This window comes from Delphinus delphis, chromosome 6, assembly GCF_949987515.2.
Source record: "Delphinus delphis chromosome 6, mDelDel1.2, whole genome shotgun sequence".
Taxonomy (NCBI): Eukaryota; Metazoa; Chordata; class Mammalia; order Artiodactyla; family Delphinidae; genus Delphinus; species Delphinus delphis.
The window spans coordinates 34,745,786-34,773,634 of NC_082688.1; the positions used below are offsets into that span (position 1 = coordinate 34,745,786).

General features: G+C 48.2%; 2 protein-coding genes and 1 long non-coding RNA gene across 10 annotated transcripts in view; 1 reads left to right on the forward strand and 2 right to left on the reverse strand.

Moving 5' to 3' along the window:
- ALDH1B1 (aldehyde dehydrogenase 1 family member B1) overlaps positions 1 to 6,838 on the reverse strand; it is a 273,270-nt gene extending 266,432 nt beyond the window's left edge. For 3 of the 6 annotated variants that reach the window (XR_009519855.1, XR_009519857.1, XM_060014485.1), the window contains exon 1: positions 6,590 to 6,838. The gene's annotated coding sequence lies outside the window, so the exon portion shown is untranslated. Of the gene's footprint in view, positions 1 to 5,046 lie in introns of all 6 variants that reach the window. The other 3 variants (XM_060014487.1, XM_060014484.1, XR_009519856.1) reach the window with 3 other exon arrangements.
- A 116-nt stretch (positions 6,839 to 6,954) lies between these two features.
- On the reverse strand, positions 6,955 to 18,622 carry LOC132427235 (uncharacterized). The gene is made up of 3 exons (XR_009519858.1): positions 17,759 to 18,622; positions 9,021 to 9,123; positions 6,955 to 8,713 (listed from the first exon to the last, which is right to left on the reverse strand). It is a non-coding gene; the product is annotated as an uncharacterized lncRNA (long non-coding RNA).
- A 185-nt stretch (positions 18,623 to 18,807) lies between these two features.
- SHB (SH2 domain containing adaptor protein B) overlaps positions 18,808 to 27,849 on the forward strand; it is a 137,425-nt gene continuing 128,383 nt past the window's right edge. For 2 of the 3 annotated variants that reach the window (XM_060014482.1, XM_060014483.1), the window contains exon 1: positions 19,303 to 20,123. In XM_060014482.1, coding sequence (XP_059870465.1) covers positions 19,413 to 20,123 — 711 coding nt within the window. In that variant the 5' untranslated portion in view covers positions 19,303 to 19,412. Of the gene's footprint in view, positions 20,124 to 27,849 lie in introns of all 3 variants that reach the window. The other variant, XM_060014481.2, reaches the window with a different exon arrangement.

Consider the following 27,849-nt stretch of genomic DNA (forward strand, 5'->3'; position numbering starts at 1 on the left):
CAAGGATCTCACTCAGACTCGATGGAGAAATCAAAAGCTTTACAGACAAGCAAAAGCTAAGAGAATTCAGCACCACCAAACCAGCTCTGCAACAAATGCTAAAGGAACTTCTCTAAGTGGGAAACATAAGAGAAGAAAAGGACCTACAAAAACAAATGCAAAACAATTAAGAAAATGTTCATAGGAACATACATAATGATAATTAACTTAAACGTGAATGGATTAAATGCTCCAACAAAAAGACACAGGCTCACTGAATGGATACAAAAACAAGACCCATATATATGCTGTCTACAAGAGACCCACTTCAGACCTAGGGACACATACAGATTGTAAGTGAGGGGATGGAAAAAGATATTCCGTGCAAATGAAGATCAAAAGAAAGCTGGAGTAGCAATACTCATATCAGATAAAATAGACTTTAAAATAAAGAATGTTACAAGAGACAAGGAAGGACACTACATAATGATCAAGGGATCAATCCAAGAAGAAGATATAACAATTATAAATATATAGGCACCCAACATAGCAGCACCTCAATACATAAGGCAGCTGCTAACAGCTATAAAAGAGGAAATGGACAGTAACTCAATAATAGTGGGGGACTTTAACACCTCACTTACGCCAATGGACAGATCATCCAGACAGAAAATTAATAAATGACACAATAGACCAGATAGATTTAATTGATATTTATAGGACATTCTGTCCCCAAAGAGCAGATTACACTTTCTTCTCAAGTGCACACGGAACATTCTCCAAGATAGATCATAACTTGGGTCACAAATCAAGCCTCAGTAAACTTAAGAAAATTGAAATCATATCAAGCATCTTCCCCAACCACAATGCTAGGAGATTAGAAATCAATTACAGGGAAAAAAAAAAAAAAACGTAAAAAACACAAACACATGGAGGCTAAACAATGTTACTAAACAACCAAGAGATCACTGAGGAAATCAAAGAGGAAAAAAAAAAAAACCTAGAGACAAATTACAATGAAAATGTGACGATCCAAAACCTATGGGATGCAACAAAACAGTTCTAAGAGGGACGTTTATAGCAATACAATCCTACCTCAAGAAGCAAGAAAAATCTCAAATAAACAATCTAAACTTACACCTAAAGGAACTAGAGAAAGAAGAACAAACAAAACCCAAAGATAGTAGAAGGAAAGAAATCATAAAGGTCAGAGCAGAAATAAATGAAAGAGAAACAAAGAAAACAATAGCAAAGATCAATAAAACGAAAAGCTGGTTCTTTGAGAAGATAAACAAAATTGATAAACCTTTAGCCAGACTCATCAAGAAAAAGAGGGAGGGCTTCCCTGGTGGCGCAGTGGTTGAGAGTCCGCCTGCCAATTCAGGGGACACGGGTCCGTGCCCCGGTCCGGGAGGATCCCACATGCCGTGGAGCGGCTGGGCCCGTGAGCCATGGCCGCTGAGCCTGCGCGTCTGGAGCCTGTCCTCCGCAACGGGAGAGGCCACAGCAGTGAGAGGCCCGTGTACCGCAAAAAAAAAAAAAAAAAAGAAAGAAAAAGAGGGAGAGAACTCAAATCAATAAAATTAGAACTCAAATCAATAAAAAAGGAGAAGTTACAATGGACACCACAGAAATACAAAGCATCATAAGATACTACTACAAGCAACTCTATGCCAATAAAATGGACAACCTGGAAGAAATGGACAGATTCTTAAAAAGGTATAACCTTCCAAGACTGAACCAGGAATAGAAAATATGAACAGACCTATCACAAGTATTGAAATTGAAATTGTATTAAAAATCTTCCAACAAACAGAAGTCCAGGACCAGATGGCTTCACAGGTGAATTCTATCAAACATTTAGAGAAGAGCTAACACCCATCCTTCTCAAAGTCTTCCAAAAAATTGCAGAGTAAGGAACACTCCCAAACTCATTCTACGAGGCCACCATCACCCTGATACCAAAACCAGAGATACTACAAAAAAGAAAATACAGACTAATATCACTGATGAATATAGATGCAAAAATCCTCAACAAAATAGTAGCAAACAGAATCCAACAACACATTAAAAGGATCATACACCATGATCAAGTGGGATTTATCCCAGGGATGCAAGGATTCTTCAATATATGCAAATCAGTCAGTGTGATACACCATATTAACAAACTGAAGAATAAAAACCATATGATCATCTCAATAGATGTAGAAAAAGCTTTTGACAAAATTCAACACCCATTTATGATAAAAATTATCCAGAAAGTGGGCATAGAGGGAACCTACCTCAACATAATAAAGGCCATATATGACAAACCCACAGCAAACATCATTCTCAATGGTGAAAAACTGAAAGCACTTCCTTTAACATCAGGAACAAGACAAGGATGTCCACTCTCAGCACTCTTATTCAACATAGTTTTGAAAGTCTTAGCCATGGCAATCAGAGAAGAAAAAGAAAGAAAAGGAATCCAAATTGGAAAATAAGAAGTAAAACTGTCACTGTTTGCAGAAGAAATGATACGGCAAGGATACACAATGGAGAAAAGACAGTCTCTTCAATAAGTGGTGCTGGGAAAACTGGACAGCTACATGTAAAAGAATGAAATTAGAACACTCCCTAACACCATACACAAAAATAAACTCAAAATGGATTAGAGACCTAAATGTAAGACCACACACACTCTAAAACTCTCAGAGGAACATGGGAAAAACACTCTTTGACATAAACCACAGCAACATCTTTTGTGATCCACCTCCTAGAGTAATGGAAATAAAAACAAAAATAAACAAATGGGACCTAATGAAACTTAAAAGCTTTTGCACAGCAAAGAAAACTACAAACACGATGAAAAGACAACCCTCAGAATGGGAGAAAATATTTGCAAACAAATCAACGGACATAGGATTAATCTCCAAAGTATATAAACAGCTCATGCAGCTCAATATTAAAAAAACAAATCAAAAAATGGACAGAAGACCTAAATAGACATCTCTCCAAAGAAGACATACAGATGGCCAAGAAGCACATGAAAAGCTGCTCAATATCACTAATTATTAGGGAAATGAAAATCAAAACTACAATGAGGTATCACCTCACACTGGTTAGAATGGGCATCATCAGAAAATCTACAAACAACAAATGCTGGAGAGGATGTGGAGAAAAGGGAACCCTCTTGCACTGTTGGTGGGAATGTAAACTGATACAGCCACTATGGAGAACAGTATGGAGGTTCCTTAAAAAACTAAAAATAGAATTACCATATGATCCAGCAATCCCACTACTGGGCATATACCAAGAGGAAACCATAATTCAAAAAGACACATGCACCCCAATGTTCATTGCAGCACTGTTTATAATAGCCAGGACATGGAAGCAACCTAAATGCCCAACGACAGATGAATGGATAAAGAAGTTGTGGTACATAGATATAATGGAATATTACTCAGCCATAAAAAGGAATGAAATTGGGTCATTTGTAGAGACTTGGATGGATCTAGACACTGTCATACAGAGTGAAATAAGTCAGAAAGAGAAAAACAAATATCGTATATTAACGCATATATGTGGAACCCAGAAAAATGGTACAGATGAACCAGTTTGCAGGGCAGAAATAGAGACACAGATGTAGAGAACAAACATATGGACACCAGGGAGGAAAGTGGTGGGGGGGGGGGGATGAACTGGGAGATTGGGATTGACGTATATACACTAATATGTATAAAATAGATAACTAACAAGAACCTGCTGTATAATAAATAAATAAATTAAATTAAATTTTTAAAAAATGTAATCACTGAAAGAAGTGACCCCCGGCCCCAACCCTGTCTCAGCTGCTTCAGGCAAGAGGGTTTTAGTCATCAGGTGCCATAGACACAGGACTGAGGACATACAAGTTGGACATACAAGTTTTTTAAGACCCTAGAAAAACACTTGCACACCACAAACGTTCTCATCGACTCCAATTTACAAAATGAAAATTCCAAAATTGAAATTTAACTAAATGTCCATGAAATACAGTATTATGTCAACTCTCTAAATTGTTCAATTTGTTATCCATAAAAATGGTATATTTGAAAATGTTGAGTGGATTCTTTCACTTCAAGTTATCCCTAACTCTGCACGATGACTTCTGAGAAATCATAGTCACTAAAAATTAAATTGGCAAAATAATCTTGAAAACTAAATTATTGAATATGCCCTCAAGACTACTTTAAAGCAAAATAATTGCATTTGTAGTGGAATATGGGGGCATTTTGATGTGTGCTATGACACACGGTGGTGCATGTAAAAGTTAGACTGCTTGGCTCCCACAAAGGTAATTGAACAGCCTTGGTCCCCTGGCACCGGGCCCAACTAAAGCTTTAAAGAGAACATGTGGACACAGACAGGGTAATGAAGGTTCTTGTAGCCAACTGAACTGGTTTGTTCTTATAAACCCAGAGGCCATCTAAGCTGGAAGGATCCCTGGCCATCATGGAGTCCAGTGTAAAGACAGGGCCAGTCTCTGGGTCTCTAGACACCAATCCTCTTTGTATAGGATGAGACATCTGAGGCTCAGAGAGGCGCAGATCATCCCATAGGTCACACAGCCAAAGCATTCATCAGGCGCCATAGACACAGGGCTGAGGACCTATAGGCTTAGAGATGGGACTCCAAGACTCCTCCCTCCTAGACTTTGCCTTGGCCACGATACCATGCCTGGACTTCCTTCTTTCTTCACCAAAACACTGAGGCAGCCCCCTTGTCCTTAGCAAAATATCTAGATATCTTTAAAGATCACTGATTGCTTTGATTTTGTAGGGTCCAGCTCATACTCTCAGATGCCTGTTGATGTCTGCCATCCACTTGTTCATCCTATGGCTTTCCCAACCTTAGTCTAGGTTGGGATAAGGCCCACCTTATGAGTTATCCTGTGCAAAACACTTAGACCAAGATCTCCTTTCCAGCAGGGCTCAGCTAGCTGACCAGCTGGCAGATCCAAGTGCCATACCTACAGTGTGAGAACTGGACTGTGCCCTCTGCCGCCCCCTTGTGGCCACTAGGAGAGGTGCGCTGCTTGGGACCCACCCATGTGTGCCAGGCCCTTTTCAGCGAGCTTGATTGCTCTTTCTGGAAAGGCTTCTTTATTCCTGGATGGCTGGCACCTGGACAGCATTCATCTCCTCCACGCCTGCTCTTCCAGTTTATTGCCCATGGCAACTTCAGCATCCTCACCGAGCAATCAGTCCATCAACTCCCTGGTATTAATTGAGCACAGGTCAATGGTGATAAACCTGGGGATGGGGGATTGCAGAGGGGATGTAAGATGTAGTCCATGACCTTGAGGCGTTCAGAGTCAATAAGAAGAGTCAAAACACACGAAAAGATTTTAATAATTTGATGTTCGAGTGTTCTGTGCCAAGAACTTTAAGAATTAAGAAATGAGGTGAAATAGTTGAGGAGGCCCTGGAGAGAGTAGATTTGAACTGGTGTTTGGAAAAAAGGAAGTATTTCAGAAACAAAAGTGTAAAGGAAAAACACTCCTGGGAGTTCCCTGGTTGCCTAGTGGTTAGGATTCTGGGCTTTCACTGCCATGGCCTGGGTTCAATCACTGGTTGGGGAACTGAGATCCTGCAAACTGCGTGGCGTGGCCAAAAAAAATAAAATAAAGGAATATACTCCTACATATCTCCTTTAATCTCATTCTTCCACCACACTACTTCTGGCACCAGATATGTGAGTTTTCCAAACATCAAGCAATTCTGTGACACCAACTGGGTATCCAACAATTTAACTCAACTCTGACACTGTCTACCAGGAGATAGCATCAGATCCCATAGATTAAGGGCTTAGTCCCACAGACCGTACCCCCCCACACCTTCAGATGGCCAATTGCAGACAGACCAGTTATAACTTGGAGATTCCCACTACCCCCTCCTCAGGTTTGATTAATTTGCTAGAACAGAACTCAGGAATTACTAGATTACTGGTTATTGCAAAAGGTTATAACTCAGGAACAGCCAGATGGAAGAGACACAGGGCAAGGTATGTGGGAAGGGGCACAGAGAGCTTCCATGCATTCTCCAGGGCACCACTCTTTCCAAATGTGTTCACCAACCCAGAAACTCTCCACCCTCTACTCTTGAGTTTTTAAGGAGGTTTCATTACATAGGCACGACTGATTAAAAATTAGCCATTAACAATTAATTCAACCTCCAGCCCCTCTCCCCTTCCTGGAAGGGGGGCTGAAAGTTTCAACACTCTAATCACTGGTTGTTAGTCCCCCAGCAACCAGCCCCCAGCCCGAGGAGCTTTCCAAAATTCACCTCATTAACATAAACTCTGGTGTGGTTGAAAGGGGCTTGTTCAGAATAACAAAAGACACCCATTTCACATTTGTGCTCTTAACACTTAAGAAATTCCAAGGATTTTAGGAGCTCTGTGGAAGGAATGGGATGAAGACCAAATATATATCTCTTATTATAAATCAAAGCATCACAAGAAGGAAAAGAAGAAGAGTATTCTGGAAGGTAGTAACAGCCATGAGAAGTAACAACTAAGAAAAAAACTATGGCTAAAATAATATTTCCAAGATAAAAGATAAAATGGAGATGAGCTCTCTTCTTATTACCTTCTCCTCTGGGTGCTCCTACCACTTTCTTCACTTTGTTCTTCTTCTTTGCACAGCACGCATTGCTCTCGGACACTAATGTCCTTCCTGCTATTCATTAGGACCCTGTTGGTTGCAAGTAACAGCAAATTACATTAGCTTAAGTAAAAAAGAAATTTATGAATTGAAATAATTGAGAAGGACATGGACAGCAGTGGCAAAGGGTATGACCAAACCCAGGGTTGACACCATGTCACAGTGTCATCAGCTTTCGTGAGTGTTCTCTCTCTCCCTCCCTCCCACACCCCATCTCCACCTCCATCTCTCTCTTCCCCTCCCTCCTCCCCTCCCTCTCCCTCTCCATCTCCACCTATGTTTTTCACTCTGTCCTCACTCTTTGAGAGCCTCATTCTCCCCTACCACAACTGGGCTTCCTCCAAAAGTCATGGAGGATGGCCTTAAAGGTAACCAGTACAACCAGTACTTCTAGTTGTGACCCCAGAACTCTTCCCCACTAGTTCCATCAGAAGACTCCCCAGGAAAGACTTCTACTGGCCCAGTAAATGATAGAGGCAATGACCCTTCTATGTTCTTCCCTTTATCAAGGGGCTAGAAGTCTGGGAAGTGCATGTTCCAGAATTCCTGCCTTCAGAGACAGCAGTTCTTCCAGGAGAAGCACTTGCCAAGATGTGAAAGGTAGAATAAGGCAGAAGCCAGGTTTTCGCTACTCTGGCACCGTCAAACTTTAGGCTTAGGCAGACATGACACTTTGCAGTGGTCTCTAAGTATTTTCCTGAAAATCTCGTGCCTCAGGATGGGAGGCAGCTGTGATCATCCCTACTGGTTTCCTGAGTTCCTTCAAATTCCTGTCTCTGGAAGCTGGAGGCCTCCCTTGACCTTTGTCCAGATTTTCCAGATGCCCTTCATTAAGTCCCTTCCTTCTTAAAATACCTGGAGCAGTTCCTGTTTGTGATCATATCCTAACTGACACATGCGTACACCCCGAGGGTGGAGCGTGGGGTAAGGTCTGTAACACTAATGAAGGAAGAAGAGGAAGAGTGTGCTAGCAGCCAAATCAAGAGCAACCACAGTTCCCCATGAAAAACAGTGGAGGCAAGTTCAGGTGGGTGGAGTGAGGTAAGACTATAGGGAGGCGCTGAATGCCGGGCATTCAGAACTGATGTACCCGGGAAACAGGAAGTCAAGTGAATATGATGGCAAGGGCCGCATTTTAGGGTAACCAGTGGTGGTGGTATGGGACAAGTTAGGGCGTGGGCAACAGAAAGGAGACAGTGACAACAGAGGTGCCCTAGAATGGGAGAGGTGTGAAAGCACAAGAAAAGGTGCACCTGAGAGGTGTGTGGAAAACAAGGATATTTTGGTATGTCACACTTAAGGACTTCAGAATAGCTGCCATTTATGAAGTTACAGTTAATTATACATCAGATAATCTGCTCATTTTTTTTTAACTTATGTTAGGTATAACCCTGCAAGGCAGGAATCATCGACATTGACAAATGAGAAAACCAAGGGTCAGGAAGAGTAACTGATACGCTCAGTGTCAATCAGCTAGAGGTCACAGCCAGGACGTGAACTCACTTCTATTGCTCTTCAAGGCCTGCACTCATTCCCCCAAGCTATGCTGCTTTTCTTCCAAAACTGGTCCTTATAACAGTACAAAGGGCCAACCTTGACCCTCACCTGGCAAGAGGCAGTGGAGGACAATCAAAAGGGCAAAGCCTTTGTCCCTCTGACACAAAGCCCTAAGAAGACTACAATCATGAGAAAGCAATGTGACAAATCCAAACTGAGGTATATTCTGCAAAGCAACTGGCCTGGTCTCTTGAAACATGTCAGTGTCATAAAAGACAAAAGATAAAGACTGGAATGCCAAGCTCTAGATGAGAAGAGACTAAAGAAATGTGACAACTAAATACAATGAATGATCCTGAATTGGATGCTGAATCAAAAAAAAAAAATGCTATAAAGGACATTTTAGGGCTTCCCTGGTGGCGCAGTGGTTGAGAGTCCACCTGCCGATGCAGGGGACGCGGGTTCGTGCCCCGGTCCAGGAAGATCCCACGTGCCGAGGAGAGGCTGGGCCGCTGAGCCATGACCGCTGAGTCTGCGCGTCCGGAGCCTGTGCTGTGCAACAGTGAGAGGCCACAACAGTGAGAGGCCCGCATACCGCAAAAAAAAAAAAAAAAAAAAGGACATTTTATAAACAATTGGTAAAGTAAACCAAATATCAAATAGCAATGTATTAATGTTAAACTTCCCAAGTGTGATAATTTTACTGTGGCTTTGTGGAAGAATGCCATTGTTCTCTGGAGATGAGCTGAAATATTTAGGAGTAAATAAAGCGCTTTCAAGTCATTCTCAAATGAATTAGCAAAATTGATAGACAGATAGATGGATGGATAGATAGATACAACTGAAAAATGTTGCTCACCATCTGGTTCTCCAAGAATGAAGTCTCTAGCCACTGCAGTCGCTGACCTTCAACACGCCCTGAAAGGAGTTCAGGATGGAGATCAGGAACAAGGCACTCTGATCTGGAAAAACCGGCAGAACAGGCCTTCAGACAGTTAGATATTTTCAGGAGGAAATTTTATGAACCCAATCTCTTGCATCTTCTCATACCTAGAAAAGCACTAAAATCATTAATGGAGACATCTGCTCCCTGTGACCAGCAGCAACCTTCTGCAGAGATGTGTGCTTGACTGCACGTACCCCCTTCACCAAAATCATATATACACTGACCTCCCCCCCACCTCTTTGGAGCAGTCCTCAGAGCTATCTGAGAGTCTGTCTCCCAGACTATAGTCCTCAGTAAGTCCCCAAATGAAACTGAATTCACAGCTCTCAGGTTGTGCAGTTTTGTTTTGTTACTTTCAGTCGACAATAGATAGAGTGCAGATGTGGCAAAACGTTAAAAATTAAAGGGTCTGTGGGGTTGGTTGTACTATTCTTGCAATTTTTCTGTAGTTTGAAATCTTTCACAATAAAAAGTTAAAAAATTTTAAATGTATCCATCCCTACTCCAAAACAAACAAACAAACAAACAAAAAACCCAAGGAAAGAAAGGAGGCCTTTACATCGAACATACCTGAGTCCAGCTCTTATTAGCTGTGTGACCTCTGAGCCCTCACGTCCTCAGCTGGAAGATGGGTGTTAGTGCCCACCATATGCGCTTCTGTGGGATGACGAAGCCTGGACCTGGAGCACAGTGGCCAGCACAGCGTCCTCTTGTGCTCTGTGTCCACATTTGTTCTCCTCCCTTCCTCCCGCCTAATCCCCACTTCTCAGAATCCGTTACACTGGCCTCTGAGGGAGATTTGCTCAGGATAAATAAGAAGAACCATATGTCCCTTAGAATGCACAGGTGAGGTGACATGATGCCCTGCAGGGACACACTGCCTGAGAGGCAGGCTGGCTGACCCTCTGAACGTTGGGTCTTGGGAACAAGAGTAAGAAATGCCTCCACCCGTGATTTCTTGGTTCACACCGTGGATCAGAGCTCAGAGACTAGCCAGAGCTTCTCATAGTGGGATAGTTGGCTCGCCTGAGCAGAATCAGCTGTGGTTCATGTAAAAATGCAGATTCCTGAGCCCCACTATGCTCTGAGTCGGCTTCTCTGCAGTGCAGGCAGTGTACATTCTAATGCTATTTTCTGAGGTGATTCTGAGGCATACCCAGAGTTTAAGCACCCTTGACCCACACCGTGGCCAGGGTGAACGTGTTATTTTATAGCAAAATTGGTCCATTGGAGAAGTGGATTCTCTGTGGTTAGAGCCTAACAATAACATTAAAAGGTTATACCCACCACAAAAATGTCCACAAATGGGAACCAACGGAAATACGAATCGCGTTGTACATAAAGATAAAAGCAGGAGACTTAGGAAAGCAATGTTTCTCTCTGGGCTTTGCCAGCTCCAGACTCAAAGTATATGAATGAAATGCTGCCCCGGTCTTGGGGGTGAGGGGACCCCCCCAAATCCATCACTGTCTGCACCTTGGGACTAGAGCGATCAGAGCGAGCTCGAGGCCCAGGCAGAAGGAACCCCTCCACTCAACATGACTCTGGGAAGCCACAAAAGCCAGCAGTTCCCTCCTCTGGACACGTGCAATAAACGGTGATGCTACAGCGTCTTGCAAACCCCAAGGGCTCCAGAAATTCCAGGGACTGAGAGGCTCACTTAGATTCTGCCCTGGATCTGATGGGACCTCTCCCACTGGCCTTACAGAACTCTGTCTGAGGATGGTCACTCTGTGGGCTGCCACCTGGGTGAAAGAAGCTGACAGGGATCACCTGGTTTTCCCTGGGGCCAGGTGAGGGCTTGTTAGTGGACATTTGGTTTGGAAGGTGCTGGGCTCCTCTCTCTTCCAGCCAGGAGATCAGATCATTTGGCCGGGAGAGCTCCCCTCTGATCCTGAGAATCTTCTACTCCAAACCAGCTCTGGGCAGGCATTTACCCACATGGTCAGAGTTATTTTGGGAGATTCAACATCCTGCACTCAGCCCCAGGGAGGGAAAGAGACAATTGGGCCGTCTCCAGCCCCACTCCATCCCCAAACTGAGACAGATGACAGACTGCCCTTTGCAACTTTAACTCTTTCCTGGCTCTGGCTAAGAACAATGCACCCCCTCAGGTAAGGCTCAGATGGCAGCATGGTAACCACTGTCATCCAGGAAAAAGATAAAATGTAGCGCTAGAAAATTATGCATGGAAAATGATTTTTAAAAATTGTCTTTAAGAAAAACAAATACCGTATGCTAACACATACATATGGAATCTTCAAAAAAAACAAACGTTCTGAAAAACCTAGGGGCAGGATAGGAATAAAGACGCAGATGTAGAGAATGGACTTGAGGACACAGGAAGGGGGAAGGGTAAGCTGGGACGAAGTGAGAGAGTGGCATGGACATATATACACTACCAAATGTAAAATAGAAAGCAAGTGGGAAGCAGCCACATAGCACAGGGAGATCAGCTCGGTGCTTTGTGACCACCTAGAGGGGTGGGATAGGGAGGGTGGGAGGGAGACATAAGAGGGAAGAGATATAAGGATATATGTATATGTATAGCTGATTCACTTGGTTATAAAGCAGAAACTAACACACCATTGTAAAGCAATTATACTCCAATAAAGATGTTAAAAAAATTTTAAAATACAAATTGTCTTTAAATATTACAATGAAAATGAAAGGATGCAAATTGCATCAGAAGAACATCTGTGTGTGTGGTTTAACATTGAAGAAATAAATCACTTTCCCAACTGTAGGGCTTAAAGTAATATTGTACCTTTTAGGAACTCCGAAGTTTATTTTGGAGATGAGAATCAGACTAAAGGCCTCAGATTTATAGTTTTACACACTAGCACACAAAGTCATTCGCATTAGAACACAGGTAAGTGTAATCTTGGAGGTTTTGATGTTTGCTGCCTTTATGCCTTCTTTTTCAATTGTTCCCTACAATGTCGGGGAGCTGTGCCTTGTACAGGCGAGGAGCTCTGTGAAAAGAAGGGAGAAAGGCAGGCAGCAGGGAGCAGAGTCTGCGATGATCCTACAAGGGTGACAAGTGCCCTTTTGCATGTGGAATGTCTGTGGTTCCTCACTGGTGTGGTTTATTAGGGCCTGAGGTGGTAACTCACATTTAAGAATCCTGCTTTGCTGGATCTCTGTGGGATTCAGTTCCACACACAGTCACTCAGGGTCTAGCGTTTGGCAGGTGCTGAGGGAATCCTGGGGGTGGACAGCAATGAATCATGCACAGCCCCAACGACTTGCCCTCCAGAAGTCTCTCAAGGACAGGAGAGTCACACATCCTGGGCACCTGGCATCCCCCAAAATAAATCAACCTGGAACTGTGAGACCCCCATAGACAAAAACCTGACGGTGCCAGTGGGCTTGTATTTTAGTCTTCCGAGGCTGCAGAAAAACCCTGCTCTGTTCTTGATCATCACAAAACAAGCACAGCCTTCCTTCTCCACCTCCACTGGTTGGCCTCAGCTCTGGCCTGCCCTGGTCCTGGCTCCTCGCAGAAGCAGTGCCTGACTCGGCCTAACCAGCCCTGGAGATATCCTTATTTCTCACTGCTTCTCCCCACCCCATCCCCACCTCATCTCCTTGGGACCTGGGCTGACCTCCTGCCCCCCCGACCCTGTCTGGTTCCTTTCTGTCACACTTTCTGCTTCCTCCTTGCTCATGGGCTCCAAGCCCCTTCCGCTGTGCCTTCGGGCTGCCTGACCCAGAATTTTATGCCCTCCGACTCCTCTGGCCTACTTCTGGCTTTTCCTGGCCTAACCTGTCATGCTGCCAGGTGACGATGGTAGCCTTCAAGACTGCCATCAGACCAAAGTTTGAGACTCAAAAGATCACTGCATTTGGTGGGTTGCAAACCCCATAATTTAGACTGCAATTGCTAGAGGATAGGCAGTTTGACCATTAAGATGCATCACTGCAAATCAACCAATTCGCTTTTCTAGCACCCACTTGCTGATCAGGTGCCCTACTGGCATCAAAGGAACTTTTAAACTGGCTCTAAAACTTTAGATACAGCAGAGTCCCTGGAGGGCTTTCTGGGCCACAACACCCAGTTTCTGATTCTGAAGGTTTGCAAGCTGGGATTTATATTTCTGCCAGGTTCTCAGGTGAAGCTGATGCTCTGGTCCTGGGACCTCCCTTTAAGAGCCCTTGCTCTAGCCCAGTGGTTTTCAAACTTGGCTGCACATTGGACTCATCTGGGGAGATAAAAAAATATAGACTGATTCCTGAATCCACCCTCAGAATTCTGATTTAATTGGTCTGGAATACAGACTGGTCACTAGATGTTGTATAAGCTCTGTAGGTGATTCTAAATTTTCAGCTGGAGTTGAGAGGTCTGCTCTCGTACATTTCATCAGCAGAGGCTGGGCTAGGGGTGGGGAGCCGCCTTTATCTCCCATGAGAACAATTGCCTGAGATCACCAGATAAAATATAGGACACCCAGTTAAATTTGAATTCTAAATAAACAACAAATAATATTTTACTATAAGTATATGGCAAATACTGCATGGATGTCCATTTTTGTTATTGTTATTTTGTTTCATTTTTTCTAAACCTGGCAACCCTGCCCTTAGACACTCCATGACATGCAATGAGAAACAATGATCTGCCAGCTCCCATTTTATAAATAGTAACATCGAGGCCGCAGAGGCCATGTAGGAAGTCAGAAGAGAGCCAGGATAACAACTCAGCAGTCTTGACCTCCATCCAAACTCTTTTCCTTCCATCACACTTAACTGTGCTAAAGACACTTGTATCCTTCTCTTGTTAGGGGGTTATTGTCAGTCTCCTGGAGGTGACTTCAAAGGGGTCAGTCTGATTTATGTCCTCTCTGCTGCTGTCCCAGTCCTCACCTCCATCCTCCCTTTCTACTGCTGCAGGTACCATAGAGGCTGTCCTGGGGTATGGCCATTCTCGGGGCCATATAATTAATGGCCACCTTGAGGAGGAAGTGGGCTGGAAATGGTCCCAGCCACATACAGCTGTGAGGGAGAGCCCATAATTGGGTAACACAAGGACTAGTGGGATTTGGCACAGGCAAATGACAGGCAAAGCATGTTGGGAGAGGCCCACTTAATTCACAGAGACACTTGGAATTAGTTCTAAATTCTCTGGGAAGAAATCAAGGCAGCAGCATAAACAGCTCAATTAAATTGTCGGCTCAACATTCAGTGCACAGTAATGGTCAAAACACAGCCTTTAATCTAGATATAGAGGATTATCTCTTGACCAGCAATGAGATTCCTAAGATTAGTTGTACCAGAGGTGGAGGGAACAACAGAGCTGGCTCAGCGACACCCCGGACAGGCTTGCGTGTCAGCACGACTGGGACTTGTGTGGAAGGGGCTACCTGGACCCTGCAACCTTCCTGGAGCCCCCTCCGGATGCTGGGAAGACAGGAATGAATCTCGCTGTGCTTCCTTTGTGGAAGAGACACAGTCTGGGAAGAGATCCCCTGAACACATCTGCTTTAAAAATGTGGCAAGTCTGACATGCTCCCACCTCCAGACCAAAGCTAAAGCCACTAGCACCAGGTCCGAGGCAGAGAGATGGCGAGCTTTAGCCCTCTGCTATTCTACCCTCCACGATCAGCCACTCACGTTCACTCATTCATTTTGCAAGTATTGATCCCATGCCTGCTAGGTGTCAGGCCCTGTTCTTGACACAGAAGATATGCAGTGAACAAAGAGTAAAGATCCCTACCCCATCGTGGGGCAAGACAAAGAATAAACAAGAACAATAAATATGCTGTGTGTGAAATGGGAATGAGTGATAACTCAGAAAAATAAAGCAGAGATGAGGATAGGAAGTGTTGAGTGTGGAGGACAATTCTAGATATGGTGCCCAGGAGAGGCTTCACTGAGCACGTGCCATTTAAAAAAAGACCAGAAGGGAGTGAATGGTGACAGCAGTGGGGAAGCATTCCAGGCAGAGGAGATGTAGTGCAAAGGCCCAAGGTGAGAGAGGGTTCAAGGAACAGCAAAGAGGCTGCCTGGCTGGAGTGGGAATTTAAGGGGACTAGGTCATGTGAGGCCTCATGGGCCACTCTAACTATTTTTGGCATCTATTTCTTTTTTGGCTGCAAGCATGCCATGTGGGAACTCCCCGACCAGGGATCGAACCTGTGCCCCCTGCAGTGGAAGCATGGAGGCTTAACCACTGGACTGCCAGGAAAGTCCTGGGACATGGGGATTTAATGGGGGATTTAATCAGATTCTTTTTTCTTTTTTTTTTTGCAGTACGCAGGCCTCTCACTGTTGTGGCCTCTCTTGTTGTGGAGCACAGGCTCTGGACATGCAGGCTCAGCAGCCATGGCTCACAGGCCCAGCCGCTCCGCGGCATGTGGGATCTTCCCGGACCAGGGCACGAACCCGTGTCCCCTGCATCGGCAGGCGGACTCTCAACCACTGCGCCACCAAGGAAGCCCCCAGATTCATTTTTAATAGGATCACTGGTTGCTGCGTTGAGAAAGAAACCAGGAAATGGGTAGGATACGCCTGCAATGATACAGTCAAGGGATGAAGGAGTTGGACCGGGGTAGGGGCAGTGGGGGTGGTGAGACGTGGTAGGATTCTGCATATTCTTTGCTGATGGGCTGGATGGAGCAGGAATAAAAAAGGTGTCAAGGATGACTGAGGGTTTTGCTTCAGGCCTTCACTGAGGATTAATGACTCTCAAATCCATGCTTCCAGCCCAGACTCCCAGGCTGGTACATAGCAAGGGACTGACATTAACATTTGACAGACTGAACTGAAAAAGTTTTGCTTGATGAATCTGTTGGGATGGTGGCACCATTTTTCTAGGCCTCCACCAATGGCAGAGCCTAGCTCCAGATATTGGGAATGCAGAGAAAAGAGCTGCCACGTCCCCACCTTGGTCTAAAATGAGAAGTTGAGACAGGGCAGAAACAGGAACAGGACCACACCCAACCCTTCCAATAAGAAAACTGGGGACAAGAAGGAGGGATATAAAAGTAAAAAATGCCAAGAATGATGGCCATAGAATCGGGTTTGTGATGTCAAAGACACTGGATGCCAATCCCAGCCATGCCTCTTGACTCAACCTCTTCCCTTCACTGGCCCGCCTTCTCTCTGAAATGGGGTGGCTGGCTTTCTGAAGAGTCTGTCCAGCTCGAACCATCTATAGCGTTCTGATCCTTTTCTTACAAGTCCCTGTCTCCTCTAACCATTTGACACACTGCTTCTCCAACATCGTCTTTCGGGAACTTTTCTGTTTCCTTTCAGACTGATTATTTCTGACTCTGAGTCTTGTAAGATGTCACTATTAGTTCCCAAAGGAAAACATCCATGTGTTTTTTTGCCTGCTTGAAATAAATACTACCTTAGGTCAGTTACCTCATCTGTAAACTGGGAATAACACGAGATTGTAGGGATGCTGAGGAGGGTTAATTATATACAGAACATGTAGGGGTTGAGCACACAAGTGCTCTGGAAGTTTTTGGCATAATACTATAGCATTACAATAATTTTGGCTTGCAAATTATACCCCAGCAGAGGCATCACATGGAAAAGTGGGTCTGACCCCATGGCCTGCTGAAAGTGAAATGGGAAATATAAGTTGTGAAATATAACTTCTCTTCCTAAACCTTTGGAAAAGGCAGAGATCACTCTTCCATTTGCAACCCACGTGCAGGGAACAAGTTTCCAGATCCTGGAGAAGACTCTCTTGCCCAGGGTGTCCTGGCCTGCTGCCAGGATCTGGCCATTCCTCCTTCCTGAACCTAGAAGCAGAGATGGGAAGGAAGGGAGCAGGAGAGGATTTGTGGTTGGTTGAAAGGTGGGGCTCGCAAGGAGAATGTCCTTGCCTTTCAGGTTTTCTATTTGAGCCTCTCTTACTTGTGGGATAATTAAGTGCTTATACAGTAGAGGAATGAGTTAAAGGGTAATCTGAGATAGTTAAGTCTAGGGACACCCAAAATAAACATCTTATCTCAGGTCAACTTCTGGGTCCTCTCACCATCCCCCAGACACCCCACAAACACCCCCCCCCCCACATCATAGATTATTTGCTGTGAAATTCTAAAAAAGTAGATCTCAGGCAATGAAGGGGCTGTGTAGTTGTTGATGATGTCTGTGACTATGGCGTCATATAGTGGGTTTGTAAAATTTAACTGGCTCATAGAGGATGACAGTCCTGTCTGACCAGAGGGGAAGAGCAAATAGCTTGATCCTGAAGGGACAGTTTGCAGTCAATTCCACTGCATCACTGTTTGTGGCTGAGTGGACAGAGCACAGGCTTCAGGGTAAGACCCAAGTTGGAGTCCTGGTTCTGCCACTTGCCCCACGGTGGCCTCAGGCAGGGGAAGAGGCCCTCCCTGCCCAAGAGCCTCAGACTGCGAGTCTGACCTCCACCTCCAGTTCTGGCCAAAAGAGTCACTGGCCTTGCTCCCTGACCTAACAGGTCCCACTTTACCTACGGGATACAGGAAAAAATAGATTCCCCCAAAGCCCATCTATAATATACAGGTTGCCAGTGGAGGTAATTAATGATTTGGACTATCATCCTAATAAGTTAGCATCCTTAGAGAATTTCTCAGGTGTCAATTCACACCTTAGGGTATGCCATATTCTGGAGCTTGATTAGCCTAATTCAAAGGAGCACCGGCTCTACTGGCAGTTACCTCATTTCTAGGCAGCTCCTCTTCCTCGGCAGAGCATATGCCGCCTCCCAGGAAAAGCTTTACCAAGCAAGCTGTGCTCCTCACTCGGCCTCAGTTTCCGCATTTTAATAATCAGAGGACGACCTTAAATTGCAAAGCAGAGACTAGTAGAAATGACACAATTTCGGCGCCACCATACCGGGAACTGGCAAACAGGCCCACCTGGGTGACCTTCCTCTGAGCCTCAGTTTCTCCGTCTGTAAAATGAGGGCCCTGGAATTAAATGGAGCCTTGCCAGCTCCTACAATCTTAGGCTTTAAACGTTCCCACAGCTCGCTCTGCCAGGTTGGCCGTGAACGGAGTTAAAGCCACGACTTCCTCAGAGGTGAAAAGGTAAGCAAACATTCCGACCTCCCCTTAGCTTGGCTCTCCAACTGGTGGGGGGCCGGACCCCTGCCGCCTATCCTGGCCGCATCCGTCATCTGGATTGTTAAAACGCTCATTTGCATAAGGATTCCTCCGAAGGTCTGGCACAGTGGGCTGAACCGGAGTCTTCGTCCCTTTAAGTAGGGAATAGACACCCTGTCCCTAAGGGGTCTCGGCACCGCAATTCCTCCAAGCGGGTCACGCCGTAAACTAGAAAAGCCTCGTGTCCCCAACAGTGGGGATCCCTGGGTAGCACAGCGCGCGGGTCCCGGGGAAGGGTTTGGCCTCTGCGCGCTGCAGGCTTAGGCTGGCAACCTCTCGCCCTAGGAGGCGGCGGACTGCGAGCGAGACGGGGCCGGTTGCGCCGCGGGACCCCGGCGCCCTCAGGCGAGACCCAGGGCCTGGCGCCGAGGCGGCCACAGGAGGTGGCGCGTGCTGAAGAGGGGAGCTGCTTCTGCCCAGGACCCGGGCGCAAGAGGGGCGGAGCCAGGGCCGAGGTCTGGCAGCAGGACGCGTGGGGGTGGGCGGGGCGGGGTCTGCGGGGACGGGATGGGGGCGGGGCGCGCGCGGGCCCAGGGAGGGCGGGGCCGCAGCGCGGGGCGGGCGCTGGCGGCCCGAGTGTCACACACGCGGCGGTTCGGGAGGCGGCGACAGCGGCAGCAGCAGGCGCCGCCGGGACGGGCACGGGCGCGCGGGCTCGGGCGGGCGCCGGCTGCCTCCTCCCTCCCTCGTCGCTTGCTCGCTCGCTCGCTCTCCGGCCCGCTTGCTAGCCGGCCGGGTGCCGAGCTCGCTACAGCGTTCTCGGGAAGGAAGAAGTGGGGGGCCGAGGACGCCGACAAGTTCCAGCAGTGCCGGGAATCCGGGCCAAGGCGGTGGCTGCGGTTCCGACGGGGCAGGAGCGCGCTCCGTGGCGGAGCGCACGGCCAGAGCGTCCGAGGAGGGGGGCGCCCGGGCCTTTAGTTATCTGTGGGGCCGCGGCCGGATCCCATGAGACGCGCCCGCGAAGGGCACGAGATCCGAAGCCTGGGAGGCGCGCGGAGGAGGCGGAGGGCGGTGCTGCAGCGGCCGGAGCCCGGGAGCGGCCGGCAGGAGGCGGAGGAGAGAACTTGAACTTGGCGTCGGGAGCGGGCGCCCCGGACGCCCCTCGCCGGGGCGGGGGCGCCGAGGGACCTGGGCGGCAGCACTGCCCCCCGAATGGCCGCGGCGGCGGACCCGGCTCCCGCGCCGCGGCCCTAGGCGGCCTCTCGCCATGGCCAAGTGGCTGAACAAGTACTTCAGCTTGGGCAACAGCAAGACTAAGAGCCCCCCGCAGCCGCCGCGGCCCGACTACCGCGAGCAGCGGCGCCGGGGCGAGCGGCCCTCGCAGACCCCCCAGGCCGTGCCGCAGGCCCCCTCGGCCACCTCGGCGTCCTGCGGTACGGCCGCCGCCTCCTGCTTCTCGGCCTCATCGGGATCGCTGCCCGACGACAGCGGCAGCACTAGCGACCTTATCCGCGCCTACCGCGCACAGAAGGAGCGCGACTTTGAGGACCCCTACAACGGGCCCGGCTCGTCTCTGCGCAAACTGCGCGCCATGTGCCGCCTGGACTACTGCGGCGGCGGGGAGCCAGGCGGGGGGCAGCGTGCCTTCTCGGCCTCGTCCGCGACGGGCGCCGCGGGCTGCTGCTGTGCCGCCTCTGGCGCGGGCGCCGCCGCGTCCTCGTCCTCGTCCTCGGGCTCCCCTCACCTCTACCGCAGCAGCAGCGAGCGGCGGCCCGCCACGCCAGCCGAGGTGCGCTACATCTCCCCCAAGCACCGCCTCATTAAGGTGGAGAGCGCCGCGGGCGGTGCCGCAGAACCCTCGGGGGGCTCCTGCTCAGGCGGTCGCACCTGGAGCCCGACGGCCTGCGGAGGCAAGAAACTGCTCAACAGGTGTGGCGCCTCGGCCGCGGAAGAGAGCGGTGCCGGCAAGAAGGACAAGGTAAGGCGCCCCTCGGCCTCACCCGAGGTTCCAGAGCCACCGTGCGCACGGGTAAACTGAGGCACCTCTCTAGTTTCGAGTTCCTACATCCACTCGGGCTAGGACCTTTGGGGTCAGGCCTCTCAACGGTGCTTCCCAGTTCTGCCTCTGCATGCGCTTTGCCCCCGATCGCCGGCCTCCTGACACAACCTCTTTCACTGCTGCTGCCAAAACGTCCTCTCTCTGAGCCCACAGCCAGGTGCCCCTTTCGGAAGTAGCCTGACGAGAGCGCCCCGCCCAGCCTTGCCCAAGAAAGAGACACCTAACTAGCCCTTCAGACCCCCGAGGAGGAAAGTCAGAGAGGCGGAGCTGTCACGGACTTAAAAGCGTGTTTACTCTTGTCTACCTCCTCTTCCTCCTGCCCGATTCTGTACATGGGAAACTGAGGTCCAGAGCTGGGAAGGGACTCGCCGGATATTACCCATTTCCGATGGCAGATTCAGACCGGCTGTCTTTAAATGGATATATGTAAATCACTCTAAACGCCCTGCCCTGACCCACCCCCCCGCGCCAGGTTCCGAAATGGGACGGCCTTTTGTACTGGAGCTGCACCGGGAACCCCCAAGCGTGCTCTTCCAGTTGCAGTGAGCTGGCCTACAAGAGCGCTCCACTTAGACCTGTCAGTTCCTCCAGCCGCGCATGGGAGGGGTCCGCCTACCCAGCCAGCTGGAAGGAGACCCACCCCTCCAAAACCTCACCTTCCTTCCTGACCTTACCCCCACCCCATACAGCCCCAGGGATGAGGGGGACGATTTTGTGCAACCCCCCCTCCCTAACAAATCAGACCATCTCGAGCCCCACCTTTGAAGCAGGTTAGTTAATTCCAGCCAGATGGGGCCCTCTCCTCCCCCTTCACACTCCTGTGACACCCTCCTTTCCCCCACGAAATAATACTTGTTCTGTCTACTTCTGGTGGAAGGCAGTGTTTTGATTACATCTGAGGCCCAGTGCCTTGCAATGGCTATCAGGCCGCTGTCCCTCTTGTTCTCCTCTGGCCCCCTACGTTCTCCCAAAGGTAAACTTTTGCCCAGGTGTGGGCTGGGGGAGACTGATAGAGTCTGAGTTTCTTTTAGGACTGGATGTCCAGACAGGAGGGAGACAGGCTCCTACCTGCCAGCTGGTGCTTGGAAAGGGATCTTTTTTGTTTTCCAGGCAGGAGGAGTAAGGGGATGCCCCTCCTGATTTTTTTCTGCCTGACTTCCTCTCCCCCAAGGTCCTAGGTCCCCCGAGTACTCCCTCCTCCCCCCACTGGGTCTGCTGAAGGCATCGTGGGCAGTCGGTGGATTCCACCTCCCTCTGGGCCAGTTTTGGGGACACATCTTGGAAGCATGGACTCTGGGCTTCCTAAGCACCCAGGATGCCATACCTAAATGACGAAGAGCTGGAAGCCAGGTGGCCACCCAGGTGCTGCCTTGGGGACAGAGGAGGTTTCTCTGAGAGCCCCCAGGATTATGGGTTTGTGGTTGATCTATGAGGGAAACAGCAGAGAGGCTCCCTGCTGCCTTATGTGTGGCCCAGGCTTGGCTAGGTGCTGGCCTGGGAGAACCTGAAGTCCCTGGGGATGGAAGGACGGCCCACCCTAGCTCTCCAGAGAGATTGTGCCTTCCCCCATTACTCCATGACCACCTCCCAGGTAGGCAAATCTCCTTTCTCTACCACTGCTTGTCGTTCTGCTTGCTCACTGAAGTCTTTCTTTATGGTTTTCAAAACTCTAGTAAATGTTTTTTCTAATTATAATTAAGACTGTTTCAAATACTGAGGAATAATAAGTTTTATAGCTGGAGTGTCAAGTGTGTTGAAGACTTGGCTTGTTTGTATTTCTTACAGGTCTTCTCTGTGCTCTCCCTTGCTGGGTACTAGAGCAGGGTCTAGTGAATACTGTGGCCCAGGCCGCAGTGTGCATGATAAGTGCCGTGATGGGATGTGGTCAGGGAGGACCATTATTATGGTTGGCTGCAGAAGAGAGCCTGGTGCTGTAGGGGACTGCAGGTAAAGGCCCTGTGGCCAGAATTCAGAGGTTAGATTTGGGCAGGACCCCAGCGGGGCAGGAGGGCCCGGGTGAGGGAGGACCTTGAAAGCTAAGCACAGTGAGGGCCAGTGAGGGGGTTTAGCTGCTAAATGATGTGAGCAAATGTGGTTTTTAAAAAAGATCTCTCTGGGGACTTCTCTGGTGGCACAGTGGTTAAGAATCCACCTGCCAATGCAGGGGACATGGGTTTGAACCCTGGTCCAGGAAGATTTCCCCATGCCGAGGAGCAACTGAGCCTGTGCGCCACAACTAGTGAACCTGTGGTCTAGAGCCCATGAGCCACAACTACTGAGCCCACCTGCTGCAACTACTGAAGCCTGCATGCCTGGAGCCTGTGCTCTGCTCACTGCAACTAGAGAAAGCCTGTGCGCAGCAACAAAGACCCAACACAGTCCAAAAAAAAAAAAAAGATCTCTCTGGGCTGTATTTTCACATACTAGGTTGTGACTTTGAGCCCTTTGGTCTTTTAAGAAGTTGTTGTGATCCTTGGAGTTGGAGGGATTGTGGCTACCAGATGTTCTTTCTACCGAGTAGGAGGGGAAGGAGCCCGCAAGGGTCATAGTATGCAGTGGTTCTCAAACTGGCACCCGGAGGACTGGTTAAAACACAGATTGTGGGACCCATCGCCTGAAGTGCCTGAGTCACCACACCTGGTGTGGGGCCTGAGAATGTGCATTTCTAACAAATTCTCCGGTGATCTTTTGCTGCTGATCCTGGGACCACACTTAGAGAACACTAATGAAACAGTGGCTTCTTAACCCTCCCTCTGGGTCTTCTGGTCAGAGCTGCTTTGGGATGCAGACTCTGGATGTCCTCATCTCTGCCCTCTTTGTGGGACTGCCTCCTAATCCGGGGCTAACACCCACCCCCAATTCCTGGCCAGGCAGCCAGGAGGCAGCCTGGTTTTCACATTATTTACAGCCAGATAGCTTTTGGAAGGTCAGGCATACTGCAGATCCAGCCCTGAACACCCCAGAGCCCGCCTTCTGCCCCTCACCCACAGATCCAGGAAAACCTACGCTAGCCCACTTAATCTCAGACCCAGCTTCCTTTTTTCTGTTGTTAGGAGTTAGGACAAGAATCCCTAGGGCTGCTGAATGCCGCCTGCGTGCCAGGCCCTGTGTTTTTAACATCGGCCTGTGTTGAGGGTTGCTATGGCATGGGAGTAGGAGCTATTGGTCCATAGATCCTCCTTTGAGGGCCTCCATTGCCACCTCCCAACCAGCTTTATCTTTGGGGGGCCCTTCTCCTGCTTCCCTTAGTTACCTGTGCTTCCTTCTGACACATACGTGGGTGTCCTTCTATTCTCCCAGATAAGTCCTGGGGCACACACACACCTGGTCACATATGCACCACTCAGCCAGCCTCCAGTTTGGGGCATTTTCCCTTTTAGAATCATCTGTAACAGACTGTGTTTTCAGTTTAACTAGCTTTTCCCTGCACTTACTTTTGTGCTCAGAGATCTCTTGGTACAAGGGCGAGCTAGGAGGAAGGGAATAAAGGCTGTAAAAGACTTGGCAGTAATCTTTGGCCTAAGCCTCCGGAGGATATCTACACACATTGTCTTTTCATCATTTGTTTCCCAGTGTTTTTGTCTTGGGGAATTTAGTGAGGTCTTCACCTAGGAGGCAGCTTTGAGCTGGGGAGAAGGCTGACTGAAGCCTGCGGGAGCACTTAGGTGCCTGTGCTGTGAGTGTACATGCATACGTGTGTCCATATATGTATGTGTGTGGGCGTATGTGTGTGCAAATATATGTATGAAACCTTAATGTGGAAGGTGTTCTTAGAAACTAGAGCTTTCTTGCAGTGGGCCTCACTTGGGGAATGAGAGGTGACAATGTGAGATATGTGGGGTCCTGAGTTTAGATCCCACAGGGGAATCCTTGAAGACTGTTGAGTCAGGAAAAGGATAGACTCAGAGCCATGGTTGAGGAGGATCCCAGGTTACACACAGCTGCCACAGTCTGGGGGAAATGGGTTTGGAATTAGGAGGCAATTACAATACAGTCCGAGTGAGACACAGTGAGGGCCTGAACTCCTGGGAAGAGAAAAACGAAACTTTAGTAGGTGGAAATATTATTCCGTCTTTATAAAAAAATAATGATGACAAAAAGGCCAGTAACTTGGTAGATCTCCTTTTGTGCAGCCGAACAGGGCTCATCCAGTTGTATTTTCTGCTGAAGTCTTGTTTCTTTTATCAAAATTAAGTAAATGTTTCCACTGCAACTGAGAAAGTCAAGATGCACCATGACATCAGTTCCCCAAGTTTTAAATACATGCTGATGTGTACCAACAATTTATATTTTGTCAGCATCCACAGAGTTGAGTTAAATAACATGTTTCCTAAGGAATAAATAATATCATGTTCAACTTTTTTTTTTTTAAACACTCAGCAAACAGTTTCTGAGCAGCATGCTAAGCAGGGGGCAATTCAGAGAGAATAAGTGGTGGCCAGCTTTCCAAGAGGGAAGCTTTTCAGTTTGTAGTTGAACACGAGCTTTTCAAGATCTAGTCTGGGAGACAGAGACGGGTAATGAGGCAGTGTCGCAACATGTGGCATGCCAGAACAGAAGGGTGTGCAAAGGGCTGGGAGGGCCTCAACTCTGTCTGTGAATTCAAGGAGGGCTTTCGGGGGTGGCAGCATTTGAGCTTCTCCATGCAGAGGCTTGTGCCAAGAGAATGGTTGGAGGCTCTGAAGGGTGGGTGTGGCAGGAGGTTGCAGACGGAGGTTAGCGCCACAACAGGAAGAGAGTGTCTCACTGTCTTTGTGGGGAGTTGTGACTTGTCTTTCAGTCCTTTTCACTTCAAATCATTGATGTATAGCTTGATTGAAGCCAGGGTCAAGCATGAGCTGTCAGTCATTTCTATTTGGTTAACAGCCACATTCTCCAGTTCTGAGAAAGTAATTGATTGGAAAGGTAAGAGCCAAGCTTGGTAGCTGTGGTTTGGCTTGGAACACTTTCTTCTTTGAAGTCCTGTCCCTTGAAAGTAGTGTGAGAAAAACGCTGCATATCAAACCCAGTTTTTCCCATTGATTCCCCGGAAGAGAAGTATGTTCTCCAGGCTTCAGGCTAACCGCTTAATTGGTCCTTGAATCCTCACAATCACCGAAGAAGGAGTTTATGTACTGTATCAGTTAGCTATTGCTGCGTAACAAATCACGCCAAACTCTGGTTTTAAACCAGAGGTTAGCAAAGTTTCTTAGAGCCAGTTAGTAAATAATTTAGCTTGCAGGCCAGACAGCCCCCATCACAACTATTCAACTGTTCTGCCATTGTAGCTTGAAAGCAGACTTAGACAATATATAAATTAAAAGGGTGTAGCTGTATCCAATCTTTATTTACAAAAACGGGAAGCTGGCCTGTGGTCTGTAGTTTCCAACCCCTGCTTTAAATGATAAGCCTTTATTATTGACCATGAACCCACACGTCAGCTGGGTAGTTTTTCTGGCCTCAGCTGGGCTCACTCAGGCATCTAAGGTCAGTGTGGAGTGTATGTGCTGCCCTGCCAGTCCTAGCCAGGCTCTCTTACATGTATGGGGATGCCTGGTTTAGGATGGCCTTGGCTATATCGAGTAAGCTCTGTTCCATGTGGTCTCTCATCTTCCAGCGAGTTAGCCTTGTTCATATGATGGTGGCAGTGTTCCAAGAAATTACAGAAGCCCATACAGTTTCTTGAGGTAAGAAACTGGCCTACTGTCCCTACTGTCCCTTCTGCTGCATTCTGTTGACCAAAGCAAGTCATAAGGCCAGCCGGGATTCGGGGAGAGAGGAGGAGCTGCAAAGTCCCATGGCAGAGGACAGGGATACAGACAGGCCATTAGTGCTATTGGGGCCTTTAGTGCTATTCCTCTACCATGGAAAGTATTGCCCCCATTTTACAGTTAAAGAAACTGAGTCTTAGAGGTAATAACTTGCCTAATGTAACACAGCTACCAAGTGATGGGGCCCAGTTTATACCTATTCAGTCTGAATTCAAAGCCTATATGCTTTTTATCAATTTGTTCCTCTCCTTTCAATGATTTAGATGGAGATAGTAAGACTCTGATTTTTTAATCTTTTTTTTTTTTTTTTTTTTTTTTTGCGGTGCACGGGCCTCTCACTGTTGTGGCCTCTCCCGCTGTGGAGCGCAGGCTCAGCGGCCACGGCTCACGGGCCCAGCCGCTCCACGGCACGTGGGATCCTCCCGGACCGGGGCACGAACCTGCGTCCCCTGCAGCGGCAGGCGGACTCTCAACTACTGAGCCACCAGGGAAGCCCCTGATTTTTTATTTATTTATTTATTTGACTGCGTTGGGTCTTCATTGCTGCGCACCGGCTTTCTCTATTTGCAGCGAGCAGGGGCTACTCCTTGTTGCGGTGCGCGGGCTTTTCATTGTGGTGGCTTCTCTTGTTGCGGAGCATGGGCCCTAGGCGTGCGGGCTTCAGTAGTTGCAGCATGCAGACCCTAGAGCGCATGGGCTTCAGTAGTTTTGGCACGTGGGCTCAGTAGTTGTGGCTCGCAGGCTCTAGAGCGCAGGATCAGTAGTTGTGGTGCACGGTCTTAGTTGCTCTGCAGCATGTGGGATCTTCCCAGACCAGGGATCAAACCCGTGTCCCCTGAATTGGCAGGCGGATTCTCAACCACTGCGTCACCAGGGAAGTCCCAAGACTCTGATATTTACTGAAATGTGTGTTGTATGTCTCCTGCTCCCCTTCATTTAATGCTCCTCTTCTTGCACCCCCTCCCCCATCCCTTTCAGTCTGGGCTTTGGTGGTCCCCAAAGGCTCCCCAGAGCTGGCTTTTCTCTCTCCCTCCCTCATCTCCCTCTGAGTTCCATAAATGAGATGTTAATGTAGCACTTGAGTTATTTCATAGAAAAATTCTGCACACAGAGTTGCCACTTCCCAAGGGACAGCTGCACAAGATCACAAGATGTGTGTCTTGTAACTGTTATGTCTTCTCATTCAAGGACTGGCGAGGCTGTGTGTACTCTTTTAAGAAAAAAAAAAAACACTGATATCTTGGCCCTTGTCAACAAGGAACCTAAGTTTCCTTGAAGGAGATCTGATGACCGTCTTCTAATCTGACAACCTCAGAACATGACTGATTTCCCCAGACTGAACCCCCAAGACTTGACCTCGTCCTCTCCCCCAAAGCATTTCTGACCCATAAAATAGGTGTTAAAAGGCAAATCTGAGACAAGTGTGTTTTCCTTTGGCCATTTAAGCAAAGCTGAACCTGCCTGTGGTCGAGTGCTTCCCTGGGCAGTTTCACTTGGAGCTGACTTTCTCATCTTGTGCTGAGAGAGCCAAGTGGTAGTGGCCTGTGGCGAAGGGGTAGGTCAGGCTGGGCCCTAGAAAATAAATTGGGATTTGTGGCTTTGAAGCAGAGAGCTGGGTTGCTGGCTGGCTGATGGCAGCACCTCCGTCAGCTTTCTGAGGGAGGCTGTTCCTGCAGGATGGAGACAGGCTGCCGGTGGTGTCTGCCACACTGACTTGTAACTTGTTTGGCTTGTGTTGACTGAGAAATTGCCATATGCAGGCCACTGTCAGGAGCTGTGTGGATACAGGGATGAACTAGGAGTTGGGTAGTGCCTGCCTGTAAGGAGCTTATTTTCTGGTGAGGACACAGGAACCAAGGTTAGAACACAGCTCTGTATGGCAGAATTTGTCTATA